Here is a 19,144-nt window from a genome sequence, read left to right as displayed (position 1 = left end):
TAAAGAGAAGGTGGCATGGATGATGGTGGCAGAGGGGCGAGAGGAGAGTGGGGTCAGTGGGGCAGAGGGTGGTGAGGGGGGGGCACCAGGGAGGAAGGGGACAAGGGGAGGGTCAGGTTTTTGGGGGGGCAGGGGGAAGGAGGGAAGGGGTCGGCGGGGGGTAAGGGAAAGGGTAGGTGCCAGGGGGATTGAGGGGGTTGAGCAGAAGGGCAGACACAGGGAGGGCAGAGGAGGGGAGGGACAAGCACCAGGGGGCAGAGAGGGGCAAGGAGAGAGGCAGGGGCAGGTGGGTAGAGGGAGGTGTTAGGAGACGGCATTGGGGAGAGGCAGGTGCCGGGGGGTCAGAGTGGGGCTAGAGGAGGGGTGGGCACAGGAGGATGAGGGAAGGGTGCGTGCCAGGGGTCAGAGAGGGTGGGGAGAGAGGCAGGTGCCAGGAGGGCTGAGGGGAGTAAGAAGGGCAGAAGCCAGGACAGCAGAAGAGGGTGAGGGGTGGGACGGCCATCAGGGGGCAGAGGGGGAGAGAGAAGTGGCAGGCACCAGGGAAGCAGATGGGAGAGAGGGAAGGGGCGGGAGACATGGCAGCAGAGGAGGGAAAAGAGAGAGGTGGTGTGACGAAGTGGGACTGTTCTTAATGTTTCCTCTGAATAGTGTGGGGGTGCCTCAGTTTCCCCTAGGCAGTTCTTAAGTATCTAGGGGGTGGAGTAAGGGTGTCTGATCATTGCAGAGCCCTAGAGGGCAGGTGTGTGAAGGGGTCTGGACACAGAGAATGGCCGACACCCTGTTTCCTGGCAACTGATGGCCTGGGCCCTTCCCCCCCTGCAAGGTGAGAGCTGAAGGGTTGGAGAACAAAGGAATCAGGTGACCTTGTGGCCCGGGAAAGGAACAAAGCCCAGAGGAGGAGGGGCTGGAGGGGTTTTCAGTTTGGGGCTGGCTGGGACATGGAGTGAAGTGCAGACGTGGTTGTCTGGCTCACTACCCCCCAAAATGGACCCAGCTGAGGGGTCCCGTTCTCTGCACCTGCAAGCTCTGTGTTAGACCATGTTCCTGTCGTCTAATAAACCTTCTGTTTTACTGGCTGGCTGAGAGTCACGTCTGACTGCGAAGTTGGGGTGCAGGACCCTCTGGCTTCCCCAGGAGCCCCGCCTGAGCGGACTCGCTGTGGGAAGCGCACGGAGGGGCAGAGGATGCTGAATGCTCCGAGGTCAGACCCAGGAAGGTGGAAGCTGTGTGAGCTGTGTGTCCTGAAGACAGGCTGCTCACAGAAAGGCGACTGCCCCAGAGTCCTGACTGGCTTCATGGGGAGCAGTTCCAGAGCATCGCCCAGGGACTCCGTGACAACTGGTGGCAGCGGTGGGATGTACTGCACCCCGTGGATGGCGCTTCCTGCAGTAAGTGACTGGGGAGCAGTAACACGAAGGGGGATTGCCGAGGACCAGGCCTGCTGAAGGCTCAGAAAGGAGCGGTTTCGGGGGGCGGTTAACCCCTGGGAGTGTGTGACCAGCGAGAGGGACTGTGCAGTAATGGGGTCCCCCTGGGGACTGCAGTGAGCAGTCTCAGGGGCGGAGGAGTCTGCCGCTCGACCCTGGCAAAGAGGTGGTGACCTGGAGAAGGGCTGGCACACTAGGGGTTCTCCCTGGAAACCGTGGGGAGCTGAGAACACACGGACCTGTGAGTCCACAACAGCTTGGGAGGAGCGGAGTGACGGCCTGTCACCGTCTCCTTAAGAAGGACATTGTAACCCTGTGCAAAAAGAGAGGGTTGAGCTTTGGAAAGTTCACCAAAGCAGAGTTAATCGTGCAGCTGGAGGAGGATGACCGCTCTAAGGAACAGATTCCTGACCCCAACTGGGGCTATAGCAGGATCTGGGAGCAGCTGGAGTGGGAGCCAGGCATCGCCAAGACTCCTGTCCCCGACCAGACGAGGGTCTTCACGATCGGGTTCCCCATCGGGGGATCGAGACGGACGGGATTGGAGCTGAGTCCGAGAGAGCAAGAGGACCGTGGGAGACAGCGAGAGCCCGAGAAAGAGCTGCAGAAGCAGCAGCACCATGAACTGGCGTTGGGGGAGCGGAGAGGCCTAGGGGACCTCCCCGGGGTGAGTGGGGATAGACCCCGGGGTGCCAGTTCCGCAGGGAACCTCGAGACTAAATTGCTGCCCCTGGTTAAGGATGGGGGGGAGGTGGATGCCCACCTCACTGCCTTTGAGCAGGCTGGAGATTTGAACTAGGGGGACCCTGCGGAAAAGCCCCGGTGTCTAGCTCCCTTGCTGGGTCCCAAGGCCATAGACTCCGTCAGCCAGATGGGTGGGGATGTGGACAGGCTCCCACTCCTGACCCCAACCTATATGTCGGTGTGGAGTTTCCTGGGGCCAGGCCCCTCGGACCTCCAGTGGGAGCAGAAGGTGATGGTCAATGGGGAGACATTCTTGGGGTGGCCAAAGGGCATGGGCTGCATAAACCTTCCCACATGCGGCCTGCGAGTGCTATCGACCACCCCTGACCTAAGGGAGGGCGTGAAACCGGAGGGGCCTGGTGTAACTCCTACCAAGGAACGGGAGAGATGCTGGGGCATCCATGGGAACGTTGGTGGCTTCGAACTTCCCCAGGTCACCGGCTAAAGTGACCCCGCTCAGTTCGATCTCGAAGGGGGGAGAGATGTGACGAAGTGGGACTGTTCTTAATGTTTCCTCTGAATAGTGTGGGGGTGCCTCAGTTTCCCCTAGGCAGTTCTTAAGTATCTAGGGGGTGGAGTAAGGGTGTCTGATCATTGCAGAGCCCTAGAGGGCAGGTGTGTGAAGGGGTCTGGACACAGAGAATGGCCGACACCCTGTTTCCTGGCAACTGATGGCCTGGGCCCTTCCCCCCCTGCAAGGTGAGAGCTGAAGGGTTGGAGAACAAAGGAATCAGGTGACCTTGTGGCCCGGGAAAGGAACAAAGCCCAGAGGAGGAGGGGCTGGAGGGGTTTTCAGTTTGGGGCTGGCTGGGACATGGAGTGAAGTGCAGACGTGGTTGTCTGGCTCACTACCCCCCAAAATGGACCCAGCTGAGGGGTCCCGTTCTCTGCACCTGCAAGCTCTGTGTTAGACCATGTTCCTGTCGTCTAATAAACCTTCTGTTTTACTGGCTGGCTGAGAGTCACGTCTGACTGCGAAGTTGGGGTGCAGGACCCTCTGGCTTCCCCAGGAGCCCCGCCTGAGCGGACTCGCTGTGGGAAGCGCACGGAGGGGCAGAGGATGCTGAATGCTCCGAGGTCAGACCCAGGAAGGTGGAAGCTGTGTGAGCTGTGTGTCCTGAAGACAGGCTGCTCACAGAAAGGCGACTGCCCCAGAGTCCTGACTGGCTTCATGGGGAGCAGTTCCAGAGCATCGCCCAGGGACTCCGTGACAGGTGGATGCCAGGACATAGAGGGGGTGTGAAGTGATGGGTGGGCTCCAGGGTGCAGAGGATGTTTGAGGGAGAGGGGAAGGTGCCAGGAGGGCAGGAGGGGAAGGGAGGGGGTTTCCAGTGGGGCAGACGTGGGTGGAAGGCAGGGGCACGTGCCAGGGAGGCAAAGTGGGGGACAGAGCGGCCTGGGGAAGCAGAAAGTGGGTGGGAAGAAGGGGAGGGGCAAGGAGGAGGGGTCAGAATAGACGCAGGGTCCAGGTGGGCACAGGGGTGAGAAAAGGGTAAGGGAGGGGCAGGAGCCAGAGGGGTGAGGGAGAGGCAGGCCCCAGGGAATCTCTCTTGCTTTGGGGTCATGTGTGGTTGGTTTTTCGCTAAGAGCAGGTTGGTGCAGGCCCCACACACACTGGGGGTGCAGCCCTGCCCCAGGGGGCGCAGCTGGGACTCTCCATGCTGGCGGGCCCCACGGGCCCCACCTTCCAGCCAGTCTGCCCCTCAGTCTGCCCCTCCCGCCCCTTCCCTCTCTCCCATCTGCCCCACAGTCTGCCCCTCCCCTCTCCTGGCCCAGCCCGTCCGCCATGGGGCAGTGGTCTGGGTTGGGCTCACTGGGGCGGCCGTGCAGTGGAGGATTCTGGGGTGGGGGATAAATGCGTACTAATAGGCCGTTGCTAATGAGGCCAGGGCAGTGGGGGGGACGGGGGCATTTCCCCGCTTACTGCCCCCTCCATCTGGGAGAAGCTGCACCAGGCACCAGTCCCAGTTCACATCCGCACAGCCAGTCTGCCCTGGGGGTTTGCACCGGTGCAAGGAAACCCCGGCAGACATGGCCAGAGACACTGGTGTGCCAGGGGCCGTAACCCTTCCCGTCACTGGGGTTATGGATCAATAATTACAGGGTGACTGGAGCAGGGGAGCTGGACTCTGGGTCTCCCAGGTCAGGGCCCGACACCCTGGGCTGCAGAGTCACTCTCACTCCCACGCTCTGGCCCAATGCCCAGGGCAGTGTTTAGACACAGGGGGACGTCATCAGACCCCCAGAGCCCAGCAGCTCAAGCCCTCATGGCGTCCCACGGGGGGATGGAACCGGGGGCTCCCCGCTGAGGGCCCAGCCACGGGGCTAAAGGCTGGAAGGGAAGCGGCGGCACCTTTCTGTTCATTGAAACTCGTCAGCAAACTCGACATGAATTTGCGAATAGTTTCTGTCGACCCGAAATATAATTTTGCAGCAAATAAACTATTTGTCCAAAACATTTCACCCAGCTCCATTTCAAACATGTCCCAGCAACTGAGGAGCCCAAATCCCAGTGACTTGCAGTGAGTGACTGTCAACATCCCCAGACACGCAGTTACGGGCAGGTCAGACTCAGGACATCAGCTATGAAACACTCCAGAGCTGCCATTTAATTTGCCCTGGGTAAAAAAATTCCCCCTGAGCCCCTGATCTCGCCCCCAAAATCAGGCTGAAAATGGAGACCCCCACAAATCAGCCTGAACTCTGCCCAGAGCGATTGTCCCATGGACGATGCTGGTGGCACAGACCCTCTGCAGCTGCACCTGGGCGTCTCCCAGAGCAGACAATGGTCACAGAGACCGTCCCAGAGCCCCAGGGGCCCCGGTGTCTCCATCTAACCACTGCGCCAGCCACCCCCCTCGCTCTCATTAACCAGCCCTGGATCAGACGCGCTGGGAACTTTCAGACTCAGACTCTGGACACACTCTGGGTTCATGTACACAGCCCGCCGCAGCGAGTCTCTGAACGGGGTGGACAGATTCAGGCTTGTGGGGCTCCCTCTTTGGCACTAAAAATAGCCACGTAGACGTTCACGCTCAGGCTAGAGCTCAGGCTCTGAAGCCCAGCGTGGAGCCAGGTCTGCCCCTCACAGCGCAAGCGGGGACATTGTCTGTGTCCACGTCCCCTTCACCCCATTCCTGGGACTGGAACAGCAGCCCCTGGGTCCCTCCCTTCACCCCCAGAGCAGGGGAGCGAGAGTCCTTGGCCTTCTGGGCAGTGGGGCCTCCCAGCACCGATTCCTGGGTCAGTGAGAAAGTGTCTCCACCTGGAGAGCTCTGTGCACCCGGCAAATACACAGATGTGCCCGTGGATCAGGATCCGGGATGGTCCTCTCCCCAGGAATGATGGAAGCTCCCTAAAAGTAGAGGGGCCACTGGTGCCTGAACCATGGCCCCGCTCTCCCGTGTGGGTCCTTCTCCTGGAGCTCCTGCCCCCGCACCACCCCTTCTCCCCGAACCCCTGCCCTCACACAGCCCCTTCTCCCCGAGCCACGGCCCTCACACTGCCTCTTCTCAAGACCCCACCCCCGCACCGCCCCTTCTCCCCAAGACTCCACCCCCGCACCGCCTCTTCCCCCCCAACACCCTGCCCCCATGGTCGCTCCTCTCTGCCCCCTCCCGCCCCCCATCGCTCACCCTTACAGCCGGTAAAAAGTGGGAGACCTAGCCCTCCTATCAGTAAAAGTGATGGCGCCATGGTCTCCTGGCCCCTCTCTTCCAGTGCCATTTATTCCCCCCCTTCAACCCCGGGAGGAGAGGGGGCCTTGGGGCAGTGTCAGTGAGTTCAGTGCTGGGGGTACAAGTGGGGTTTACACCCCTCTTGCTGGAGCTCTGGGTATCGAGGGTACAAGGACGTCACAGGGGCCGTGTGAGCCCCGCTCTGTCCTGTCAACATGGCTCAGGCCTGACACCTGCTGGAGCCTCTCCCTGGGGAGGAACCGTCCTTGCGGCCCCTTCAGGCCTTGGCCTCCCTGCGGACATGGCCGGTCAGGCTGCCGTTAACAAGAATTACGACATGAGCTCCTGTTCGCTGGGAACTGGACTCTGAGCCTGGGCTGAGATCGGTGACTGGGGAGTGAAAGGTCCCAGCTGCCCTCACTGCCCCCCTGAGCCAGCCCAGCACCCCCAGGCATTCAGAGCGATAATAGCGATGCTCACACCTGGTGACACCCCCAGTGCCCGCAGCCGGCAGGGTGAGGGCCTGTCCAAGGAGCAATGGGTGCAAGCTGCAGCAAGGGAGACTGAGGCTGGAGATGAGGAAACACTGTCGAAGTCTCAGGGCAGTGAAGCTCTGGACCTGGTCCAAGGGAGGCTACGGGATCCCCGTCACTGGAAGTTTGTAAGAACAGGACAAACCCGTCAGGGATGGTCTAGGCCCTGCCCCAGCATGGGGGGCTGGACTAGATGACCTCTCGAGGTCCCTTCCAGTCCTGCATTGCTAGGAGTCTAGGTTACAGCTGTTCTGGGGCTGGGCCCAGGGCCCTGGGGGATCTAAGCATGGTGTATGGCACACGGCAGAGTTAACATGTTCGTGACCCTGGCAGCTGGCAGCTCAGCATCCCTGCCAGGGGCCTAGGCTGGCACATGTCTGGCTGCCTGTATCCAGCTCAGCTGGGTGTTACTGTGCTGTCTGGACAGGACCTAGGGTTGGAACCGGGACAGGTTTCCCAGGATTGTCCCTTTGTTCAGGTCGCTGACCTGGGAAATCTGTGAGTCTGCCCAGGACATTACTAGCCCCAAGTGAGATGGGGAGTGCGGGACCAGTAGGGCCCATTTACACGGTTCAAGTACCGGATGTGGGGGTCACTACTGGGGTGGGAGGGGAGTAGATCTGCACCATGTCCTGCTTGGCGAGGTTGGTGCCTGGCCCAGCCCCAGGAACAAGAGGGACATCCAGGACAGCCAGAGAACATCCAGGGGTGGGATGGGGACACAGTGCCTGGGGTGAGGGGACAGGCGGTGTATATAGAGCAGGCAGATGTCCTGGTTTTTTTGCACCTCAGAGGTGGCAACCCTGTAACTGGTGTTTGTGTAACTGCCCTGGGTGTCCCCTCCTCCAGCTCTGTGTGGTAGGATACCCCGGAGTGCATGGACCCCTGGGCCAGTGGTGCTACAATGTGTGTGCATGGCCCCTGGGCTCTCTGATCCCTGCTGGAGCTGCCCAGACTCTCCCAGCAGGCACCAGGGCACACACACGGACAGGCTGCAGGCTGGGAGCAAACACACACACAGCTCAGCCACAGAAAAGCTGCCTCGTGGTCTGGGCACTGTTTGTTGTAACTGGGTCAGGGGAGTGTCACAAGCTGGTTATAAAAACCTGTCTGCCCTGGCAGTGGGGACAGGGCCTTCCTCCCCCCAGATCCAGGGAGACACTGAACAGCTCCTGTCTGGTCCTGTTACGCTAGAAGGAAATTGTGGCTAAAGCTTGGTGTGAGCGTAGCGATGCTGCTGCTGGGAGGAGAGAGCTGAGCAGGTCTGTTTAATTATAGACAGCTGAGAATGTCCCTCCTGCAGAGCCCAGGTACCGTCCTGGAAAGGTGACACCAGGGGGCAGCATTTCCTCACTAATCAGCCCTTTCCCAAAGGGGGCATGTCCCTGCTGTGCAATAAACCTGGGTTTTGTCTGCCCCTTTCCATCTGCCCCCAGTGACATTGCTGTTTCCAGCCTATAGCTTTTGGTAAGAAAGTGCTGGTGCACTGGGGAAATGAGGAGAGAGCTCTCAGGGGCAGGTGGGATGCTGACGTGAATGAAGTGTCAGTTTTTGGTACAGTACCTGCATATAGCTGGGCTCTTCTCAGCCCTGAAAGCAAACACAGAGAGAGAGAAATGAGAACTCCTCTGAACACAGACACGCTGAGCAGGACACAGTGTAGAACACAGATTATATTAAGGGTGTGTATGTGGGGGGCAGGAAATGGAACTTACCAAGCCCAAATTCAGTGAAGAGTTTCCCTAGAAAACAATAAATAAATACAGGTTTCAGAGGAACAGCCGTGTTAGTCTGTATTCGCAAAAAGAAAAGGAGTACTTGTGGCACCTTAGAGACTAACCAATTTATTTGAGCATGAGCTTTCGTGAGCTACAGCTCACTTCATCAGATACATCTGATGAAGTGAGCTGTAGCTCACGAAAGCTCATGCTCAAATAAATTGGTTAGTCTCTAAGGTGCCACAAGTACTCCTTTTCTTTTTGCGAATAAATAAATAGATCTGAATTCATGCTTATAAAAAAGGGATGGGAGCGAAAAACCTAAAAGGAGTTTAACTCGTTAGACAAAAGATGCACCTAGGCATTCACAACAGATCCAGACACTTGCACAGCCCTAAACAAGCAGTCCTGAAGGAGTGTTAAGAATGAAACAGCTGAGCTGCTAGCAAAAATATGCATCTAATTAAAATCATCTACTGATGGAGAGGAAAAGAAGGTAGGAAATGTTGCACCCTATATTTTTTAAAAAGTGCAAGAGTGATAAGGAGAATTACAGCCTAGCTAACTTTAATTCAGATCCCAGTAAATTGGTTGAAATTATAATTAAAAATAGAATCCAAAAGCATGTAGATGAACACATAGGGAGCACCCATGGGAAAAAAATGGTGGGTGCTGAGCACCCATCGGCAGCCAACCCCCCTCCCCTCCCAGTGCCTCCCAACCGCCAGCAGCAGCTCTGATCAGCACCTCCCCCTCTCTCCCAGCACCTCCCACCTGCCGCAGAGCAGCTGTTCTGCGGCGTGCAGGAGGCGCTGAGGGGGGAGGGGGAGGAGTGAGGGCTGGGTGCATTCAGGGGAGGGGATGGAACAGGCTGGAAAGAGGCAGGGAGGGGCCTTGGGGGAAGGGGTGGAGCTGGGGATGGAGCCTGGGGCAGAACCAGGGGATCGAGACCCCCCCCCACACACACACACACATTAGAAAGTCAGTGCCTCTACTGGTCACTATCTCCAACAGGACAGAGCAGAAATTGCGGGTGGAGGATTCAGAAAAGGGAGAAGGTGTTAATTATAGCATGGAAAGACTTCAGTGTGGGGAGAGAGAGGTTATTATTAGGACTGTTCAGAGAGGAGACAGCAGAGGACATGGCAGAGGTGCACAGACTAACAAACAGCACGGAGATGGTAAATCGATTATCGGATGGTCCTAGTCACCCGCTCTCAACAGTTTTTTCCCATTTTTTTAAGTTGCTGCCTTTCAATTTCACTGAAATACTTTCCCAAGAAATACACAGTGACTCTTCCCCATCAGGTATCGCTCAGACCAAGACCTGAGTAGCATTATACATATCCAGGGAGAGTGAGGACAGTCACAGTATGTTAGATAGAACTGCAAAATTATTGGGGATGTAAAACCTCCCAATTCAGGGCATAAGCTGATCCTGAACTGCCTAGAGCTAGGAAGAAACGTCCCCTCTGGGCAGGGTATTCCATGACTGTCTTATTGGGGTTTCTGGAACCTTTCTCTGAAGCAACAGGGGACAGGATCCCACAGGAGCTTCTTCCCTGGTCTGATCTGCTACGGCAAATCTGGCAAAGATTCTGTTTACTGAATGTACCAGTCAAGAGTTATTGCACAAAATCACATTACAGTACCTAGGTAATTGTCCCAAATGTCAACTCTAAGTTAATACATTTGTGAAAATGTGCCATGAAATGTTATAAAAATGAATCACAACTTAAATGTCTGAAAGTTTAGCAATTCACAATGATATGTCTAATCCCAGCTCCAACCTTTGTGCAGACAATTTCTCCCTGGCCACCACCTTCCTGATGGGGAATGTCCCTGATGGGGAAGTTAGAAATATTATTACAACTTAACATTTCCCCATCACTAAATACATAGTGAATGACAAAATAATACATTCACCTGCTCCCTTCTGTCAATGACTAGGAAGCAAATCCCCAGGTTATTTCAGTGGCTGGGGCACTGGTAAACATAGCTAGCGTGCAATATAAAGCAGAGTGTGTTCTGTTTGATAAGAGCCCTCAATAGCTGCTTAGGAAGTATAAGTTATATTCCCTCCTTGCTAACATTAATGAAGAAACATTACCTTTTTCTTCACGATGTTCTTCTACAAATAAATCATAAAGAAGAGGATGCGATTTAACATATGGCACATTTACAGGAGTATTTTCTACTATTATCTATACATACATGGGCTTACAGCTGTTCCCATTGACTACACTGTTGTCAGGCCCTTGTGTAACGTGATTATGCAGTCATTTGCTCAGCTACATTATTTCCAATTTTTTTAAAAATTGCCACATAATTGTGCTCCATAATCGGGGCTTCTGACTTTTGGGTTTAACTGATAAACACTAATACAATAAGTCCCTAATAAAAATAAATACTTCCAAAGAGAACCAGCTGCAACAATACAGCAATGTCTGCCTGACTTTGCAGAGAGCCTGAAACCAGTGATCTGAGAGATACAAACTGCCCCCTTCATCTCAGGTTGTAGACTCCAAAGCCTTATAGTGACAGCATTCAGAGCTATTTCATGGCTGATAATTTGATCAGAACTTCTCAGCAGTGTGCTTCTCCCTCACTGTTTGATGTAGTGACAGAAATTGGGGTAGAGTGCACTGAGGCAGCTACTTGCCATGAAGGCTGCTGGGTTTAGAATAATGAAATCAAGGCCTTTCCCTCCCAAATTTAATGTCACCTCTGCCTGTGGCCAAAGGGGGCAGATGTATCCCCTCCTCAGTCTGAAATGCCACCCAGAGTAGGTCTTCACTGCAGTTAGCCCAGATGATCAGCACCCATTCTGAGCCTCTGGGTTAACCTAACCTGGGTGTGAGCAGCCCCACTGCAAAGCCCTACCCCAGTTACTGTGTCCACACTGGTGCTGCGCACCCCGTGTGAGTCCCTAGGACTGCTGGAAACATATCCCATGGTTCTCGGTGCTGAGTCAGCTAAGCCACACTGATTCTTTCCCAGTGAATTATGGGAGAACTTGTCTGTGCTTCTAGCACACCTGGGGGAATCATGGGACGGCACTGGAGGACTGTCAGCACTGAGTGATTTAGCTTGTGTCCTCACTGTAGAATGGGCAGGTTACCAGCCCAAGTGAAAGTGTTACCTGGGCTCTAACCCTCAGCCCGAGATGGGCCAGCTCCCCTGGACTGAAAGCCCCACTAAACTCAGGTGAGAGCGTTTGTGTGTGGACAGGATGGGGAGAGTTGGAGGCATCACTTCAGTAAGAGCCTGGCTACCTGCAGTAAAGACACAAAATCACCTCCCACACCTGCCCAAACCTCCGGCTCCCCTGCCCCAAACACCTGGGATGCAGTGATATATTTACAATACAAAAATCTCTATTTTTCATGGAAAGCAGCAGTGAAAGAATGCAGCCCATGGGCACTGAGGGTCCCCTTCCTTACATGGCCACTGGCCTGTCAGAAGACAGGGGATCCACAGCGATCCCGAAGCACAGGCCACGTAGGGGCCTCAGCAGCTCTGAAGCACTGCACACCAGATCCCACAGCCACCCATTCTGTGAGATCACAGAGAGGGGCTCAGGGGCAGACCAGAGTCGGAGGCCTGGTCAGTGGGTCTGTGAGCTGAGCAGATTGACTGGGCCCAACCTTACATCCAGAACCGGGTTAGGCTGAGATTTGAATGAAAGCGACACAAGGAACCAGAGAGTGAGCTCTCAGCACAGCCCCAGCTCTGCCCGCTGAGCATGGCCACCAGCGAAGGCCACTGGACATGATCACATCACAGTGAGCAATGGCACAGTGAACGGGGCAATCAGGGCAACACGATGCTCTGTGCACTGAACACACTGCCTCACAAGGCCCTGCTTTGCTTGCACCAATTTTACCCAAGGTGCTTTTCAACTGATTCAGTTAAACTCATGAAAGTTTGTGTGTAGACACAGCCCAAGGGAGTTTAAAGGGGAATCCCCAATGAGATTTCAGAGTCCCCCTTCTGAGAGAGGGAGCCAATCATGCACTGGTCTCAAACGTTTCAAGTTGTTCATTCCTCAATTAAAGTCAAAAATTTTCACAACCCCCTTTTATTTATTATAAAAGTCAGAGTAAAACATATATCAATAACTAAGATAAGCCTGGATAATCCATCACAACCACTAAATTTACTGTATGTGACCTCCCAAACTCGGAAGGTTTTGGCAGCCCCAAAGTTATTCTGGACATTTTCTTTTCTTTTCTTTTCTTTACAACTGTTATAATATTTTCAACACCTCACCCCCCCCCCCACAATAGCCTTCTATGACCCCATTCCAGAGGGTCATGACCTGCCAGTTGATAAACGCTGGTTTAATTAGTACAGCAGGATGCCTGAGGGAATCATGTTTCTGTGAGGATCTCGAGATGTCAGTCAAACTCCCTTTGGTGTAATTGGAAATTACCCATCTACAGAGAATCTTGGTACTTTCTCATCCTCTTCATTGTTTGCAAATAGCTACATAAAAGCTTTAACACGCCCCACTGGCCCAGACACTGACCTTTCTGTCTCTCCAGATCAGATCGCAGCATCTCTAGGGGGAGAAAATGGTGAGAGGTAAGATTTCACCATCATGTTTACAGGCACATCACTACTGTTAACTTAGCACAGTCACACTAGGGTGAGAGAGGCGGACAGACAAAAAATGGACACTCAGACAGATCTGTCCAGGGGCCTTTGCACTCAGTGTCCCTGCTGCCTGGGACTGAGTCATGGTAGCACACAATAGTGGGGACACGATGACGTATCCCCTCCCGTGGCCACTTAAAAGTCTCCCCACAGAAGCCACCCCACTGTCTGCGTCCCAGTCACACCCCTCTCAAATCTGGCTGTTGTGAGGGGGTTGAGAGAAGGTCTCTTTGTCTTAGGCCAGGTGTACACACAAAGTTTCACTGGTTTAATTTAGAAGTGTGTACAATAGTAGGATACTTCTCCCCAGCATGGAGGTGCTGCCACGCCTCAGTTTCCCCTCTCAGACAGTAGTTCCCCAGGGGTCTAAAGTCTGCAGCTGCTGGAGGGGTAACTTGTGGTGAAGTAATTTTGGGTTCAGTTCTCTGCACAAAGCTCTGTCGGGGCCCTTCCCCTTTGCAGGATCAACAAAAAGTCCAATGAGTAAAGTAGCTAAACAATCTGCTCCCCTCCCCTGCCCCCACTGGGTCACAGCCATTCTCTGGGCTCAATAATCCTTCTAGACTTCAGACAGCTCATCCCTAGCCCCCTCCCATCTCTCCAACTTTGCAGTCCCTTACTCAGGGCTCAGTCAGTCCTCCTACCCTCACCATTGGGGTTTACGTCCATCTCCTCCAGGTGATGCTATGGGAGGCCCTGGGTTCCCCTTCTACTCTCGATTCCAGCCCAGCGACCCTAAATATGCAGGGACTGTTCACTCTGCTCAGTAACCTTGAGTCGCTTTTCCCTGGGCTGCTTCCTACACCGTCTGTCCCTTTCTGGGTTTCTCTGCAGCCTCTCCCAGGCTGCTGCTTCCCCGCTCTCCCAGGCCCTTTTCTGGCTAAACCCCTCTCTGGCTATGTTACCAACCCTCCTGCCACGCTGCTGTGCAGAGACCCATCCCAGGTCCTTCCCTACCCTGGTCACCAGCCTATATTCCAGCCTGGTACCACGGCCTGCCAGGGGTATTAGCTGGAGGCTCCTCCATGCAGCCATGGGCATGGGCAGTGTGAAAGTAGAATGAATTATATTGAAATTATAATTCATTAAAGAAATGCTACTTGAAGGGTTTGTTGAAATATAGTTGTCAGGAAGAGAAACATTAAGGAGTGTGAGACAATGGGTCCTCAAACTAATTAACTTAGAGCTCCTACTGAGCTAGGAGATTGGTAAATGTTAGTATGCAAATAAGATATGTATGTATATTTGTCAGTTTCTGCTTTCTTTTGTCTCTTATGTTAAATTGGCTTTGGCTTAGCTGTATAAATAAGTTATCTTGAGCCTCAGAGAGGGGCTCACATCCGGGTGCATTAGCAAAGCGCTTTGCTAATAAACAGAGTGGTCTGACAAATTATGTGAGTCCTGAATCTGACTTTGACAATTTGGAGGTTCCACCGAGATGGCAACCGTCTTCACTGGGGCCGTGTGACTCCTGAATGTTCTTAGGACGGTCGTGGCAAGCCGGCACCTGGGCATTTGGCCTAAGCGGTCCTCCGCCAGAACGGAAGGGTGCATGACCACAGTGAAGTCTACGCCATCGAAGCTGTTGGTTCCCACTCTGTTCTGGTAGGGATCCCGGGATCTGACATCAGGAATCTGGTCAGGTAATTATTTCTGTGTTTTGTCCGGACTGAGGACTGTCTTGTCTCTGTGTCTATCCGTCCTCCCTGTGGTGTGTTTGAGTCTGGGCGCCGTCTCCATCTGGGGATCGGCTGACCAAAGGGTTCCTGTCCCCACGGTCTGCGTGAGTGAAATCTGCACAATCGCAGCCGCACCGCGCCTTGGGTAAAACCCTTGGTGTGAAAGCAAGGACGATTGAGGCAGTAGCCTGTGGGCTCCTTTTGTGTGTTGCACCGGGCATCGCTCTGACGAACCCGACTTTCCTTCTTGTGTGATTGGTGTGTAAAGTCCTCCTGCTTGGGTAACCAGACGTCTAAGTCGGGACAGTTCCCTAAAGGAACGCTGGCTCGGTTTATGTATTTTAGGAAGATTCCGGACTCCTGTAAATTTCTGGAAAAATGGTATAGGCTAATGGGGTCAGATAGAGTGGCTACTACCACCACTATGCTTCTGTCCCCAGAAGCCTTTACAGCTATTCTGAGGGAAAATGTGCCCTTTTCCCACAGAAATGGTCTATAAGGGACTGCTGCAGGCAGCAGGCAGAGAGAGAATCTGATCAAAATTGTTTGACTATTGGGTAATGTAATCAAAATCACTAAAGGATGTAAGGGGTTTCTATTGGAACTTAACTTGGCTGCTCCTGGCTGTGTCTAGTTGTACAAGATGGAAGTGTAATCGGGGTTCAGTTGTGTAAAAGAGTAATCACAGTGCAAGGGATGTTAGGCAAAAGAGAATTTTGTGTGTGTGTATAGTGCTAAAATCTGAAGCTGTGTCTCAGCTATTACCTGAGAATAAACTTAAAGCTCGGTACAGCAGAGAAACTATTGCAAACATGGTCTGTTGCACAAGAGGGGAAACTGAGGTACACCACCTCATGAATTTCATAAATGACCAGTGAGTGGGGTAATTCACTAGCCTGACTATAGAACAGCCTGACTATAGAACAAAATAAGTACAGCCTGGAGGTAATTCTTCTGTTTTTCCTGCAATTAGCAAGGAAATTTGTAAAAGAAAGTGGTATTATTATTAAGCAATAATCTGTCCCCACCAGGGGGGTGGAAATTGTTTCTTTTGTTTTTAGACTCTACAAGCAAGCTGGCGCCAGCGGAAGAATAACTCAGAATACCATGAAGAAAAGGAGTACTTGTGGCACCTTAGAGACTAACCAATTTATTTGAGCATGAGCTTTCGTGAGCTACAGCTCACTTCATCAGATGTTTACCGTGGAAACTGCAGCAGACTTTATATACACACATATACACAGAATACCATGGATCTATGTTTTGTGGTGTTTGTCTTGTTGCTAGCATTGTTGTGTTTTAATGAACAGAAAACCTCATGACATGGGTGGGGGATGGCTTCAAAAGGCTGACCTTGGAGGGGATGGGGGGGGGAAAGATGTGTATGGGAATGCAAAAGGCTAACTCAGGAGAATCCCAAAATTCAGTGGCCACTGTTAGGATCTTGGGACAAAGACCGAGTAGACGTCCTAAAAGACAAACTCGGCCAACCTAAAACTAAATTGGCAAAAGGAGAGGTTGATTGTTTCATGCAGTGGTGGGAAGAGGCAAATCATAGGTGGACAGAATCAAAACTTGCCTCTCTCAAAGATTCTAGCTTCTATCCCACCAGATGCAACTCATTTTACTGTTGTTGATTTGTGCTCTGCTTTCTTTTCTGTCCTGGTTCACCCTGACTCCCAGTTCCTGTTTGCCTTTTCTTACAAGGGGCAACAGTACACATGGACCACACTACCCCAGGGATATACTGAAAGCCCATCCTATTTTTCCCAGGCATTAGCCTGAGACCTTGCTGACCTTGTTTTCCTGTCCAGGTTCACACTAGTCCAATATGTAGATGATCTACTCCTCTGTTCTGCTTCATTGTCTGCCTCTGAAACTGACTCTTTAGTGCTCCTTACTGCCCTAGCAAATAAGGGTCACAAAGCTTCTCGCTCTAAACTACAACTCTGTCAAGCTTCTGTCACATACCTTGGCTTTCTCCTCTCCCAGGGTTCCCAGGCACTTTCTCCCACTCGCGTCCAAGCTATCCTTACCTTTCCCCGACCCCGCTCCCCAAGCCAGGTCCAGAAGTTTTTCGGCATGGCTGGATTTTGCAGACAATGGATTCCCCAATATGCCTCCCTTGCAAAACCTCTCCAGGAACTCACTGGATTCTCTGTGCCTGACCCCATGCTGTGGCCCCCTGAGGCCAATTCTGCCTTTGTTTCCCTCAAACAGGGTTTGGCTTCTGCCCTTGCCTTAGGGCTGCCTGACTATTCTAAGCCTTTTATCCTTTCCTGCCACGAACAATCTGGGTGTGCACTTGGAGTTGTCACTGAGATGCACGGAGAAAAGAACCGCCCAGTGGCTTATTTCTCTGCCGCTTTAGACCCTGTTGCCCAAGGCTTACCCCCCTGCCTGCGTGGTCTAGCTGCTGCAGCACGCCTAGTCGCAGTGTCTGATTCCCTTGTTCTCTGCTCTCCTCTTACCCTCCTGGTCCCTCACTGACCTCGCCCTGCTCCAAGACTCTGCCCCAGAAACCGAGAAAGAATCCTGGGTTGCCCAAGGTTGCTCTCTACATCCCGATTCTTTTTGGCGCTCGCCTACTGGTGCCTTTGTAGCCCCCTTTTCACTCTACCCGTCTCTGGCCGCCCTGCTACACGGTGTTTCGCATGTCGGAAAGGAGGGGATGGTCTCTGCTGTAACTAAGACAGGATGGTGGGCCCCCCATTTTAGCTCTTTTGCAGCCCGCCACTGTGCAGCCTGTACCATTTGCCAAAGCCATAATATTGGTAAACCTGTAAAAGTGGCCCAGGGGTTCCGGGACCTGCCTCAAGCACCGTTCCTGCACAAATGCCTACGTGTCAACAATATGAATTGATATTGGTTATGGTATGTTTATTCTCTGGTTGGAGTGAAGCCTTTCCTTGTCGCAAGGCTGACTCACAGTCTGTTGCCAAATGTTTGTTAAATCATATTATGCCTGCCAAGGGAATTCCTGCTACTCTGTCCAGTGATCGGGGTACACATTTTACTGGACAACTTGTTCAACACCTGGACCATTTATTGCATACCAGACACCTGTTGCACTGTCCCTACCACCCAGAGAGTGCAGGTGCAGTTGAAAGACGAAATGGTGTACTTAAGAATAAGCTTGCTAAAATTTGTGACTCTCCAGGATTAAGCTGGCCAGTAGCCTTAGCATTAGCCCTTATGGACATGAGATCCACTCCATCCCAAAGGCATAAATTAAGTCCCTTTGAAATTGTTATGGGATGCCCTATGCGAGCTATGACTACCATTACTCCCTTTCCAGATTTGAACTTGACTCACAGTGTGCTCCTTCCGTATTGCAAGGGACTAATGCAAGCTGTAAGTCACTTCCATTAACAGGTTCGAGCCACCTGGCCCACGGAACCCACCTCCGACGCATGCCACAACCTCGAGCCAGGTGATTGGGTCTACGTACAGCGCCATCATCGAAAGCACGCCTTGGAGCCCCGGTGGAAGGGTCCTCATCAGGTACTGCTTACTACACAGACGGCTGTTAAACTATCTAGCATCGCAGCGTGGATACATGCTTCACAGTGTAAGAAGGCACCATCCCCAGAGAACCAAGCATCACCTCAGGACAACGCAGACTCAATTTTGACTCCAGAAGAAGACGTAGAGGAACAGTCTGCAATACCTTACAATCTACGCTCTTGTAAGGGTTGCCAGAAGCAGACGCTGTTCCTTGGCTGCTAGTATCTTATGGTCTGGGGAGACCATGATGACAATTCTTTTATTCAGCAGCAGGTGTGGATAGCTCAGACCCTTAATATTTCTAATTGCTGGGTCTGCAGCCACATCCCAGCCCACTCTCAAACTGGTGTTCCTGTCTTGGCTATCCCACTCAAGTCTCCAGGCCTCACTGGAGGGCCTCGTCCGTTTAACAAAATATGGAACAGCAATGACACTTGGGAAGCGGAGGGAATAAATGCATCTAAATGGATAAGTGTCGTGGAGGGAAAAGGTCATTGGTTTTGGGTGTGTAATGGGATAGGTCTGGATCTGGGGAAAAGCCATGGCCTTCAGCATATTGTGGCCAATGGTGTATGGGATTATTCAAACAAAACTAAAAAGTGGCGGGCCGGGTATGGAGATATGAATTTTTTCTCAACCTGGGATCAAACAGAGAAATCAATCTCATGTTCCCCCTACAGTAACATTAGTGAAAACAATACAGTCTTTCAATGTCATGAAATAACAACACTCCTCGTAAGGAGAATTACCCTGTACCCTTTGGGGGATACTACTCCTCCTTTACAAACACCTATATGACAAATGGGTGCAACCGACCCTTCCCGGCCTTAATAGGCCATCACTGGGTGTGTGGGACCAGAGCTTATACCGCACTACCAGCTAATTGGTCAGGAATCTGTTATCCTGCCCGACTCTTCCCACAATTCCGAGTGCTAGGAACCTTCCCTCGAGAACGCCTCTGCAATTTCAGGCGAAAAAGAAGGGACTTAACAGATGCCCAATGGTATGTAAATAACATAAGCCCCTTAACCTGGGAAGAGGCCCTTGGCGGTTCCTTCCTACCATTAGGGGGAGTAATACACCATGCAAAAAGGCTCCTAAGGTTACAAGCAGTAGTTGAAATAATGGCAAATGAAACCGGAGAAAGTTTAGGAGCCCTGGGCAAAGAAACAGGGCAATCCGATAGATGGCCCTCCAAAA

General features: G+C 52.8%; 1 protein-coding gene across 5 annotated transcripts in view; it reads right to left on the bottom strand.

The window, feature by feature from the left end:
* LOC125621599 (butyrophilin subfamily 1 member A1) overlaps positions 1 to 19,144 on the bottom strand; it is a 655,591-nt gene that overhangs the window by 2,110 nt on the left and 634,337 nt on the right. For 4 of the 5 annotated variants that reach the window (XM_075119822.1, XM_075119816.1, XM_075119817.1 and 1 more), the window contains 4 exons: positions 12,631 to 12,663; positions 10,210 to 10,230; positions 8,097 to 8,123; positions 7,945 to 7,971 (listed from right to left, as the gene is read on the bottom strand). In XM_075119822.1, the coding sequence (XP_074975923.1) occupies positions 7,945 to 7,971; positions 8,097 to 8,123; positions 10,210 to 10,230; positions 12,631 to 12,663 (108 nt within the window). The remainder of the gene's footprint in view (positions 1 to 7,944; positions 7,972 to 8,096; positions 8,124 to 10,209; positions 10,231 to 12,630; positions 12,664 to 19,144) is intronic. The other variant, XM_075119821.1, reaches the window with a different exon arrangement.

The sequence above is a fragment of the Caretta caretta genome, chromosome 14 (assembly GCF_965140235.1).
Source record: "Caretta caretta isolate rCarCar2 chromosome 14, rCarCar1.hap1, whole genome shotgun sequence".
Classification (NCBI taxonomy): Eukaryota; Metazoa; Chordata; order Testudines; family Cheloniidae; genus Caretta; species Caretta caretta.
Note: the sequence above shows the minus strand (reverse complement) of the source record. Positions and strands in the feature narration are given on the sequence as shown.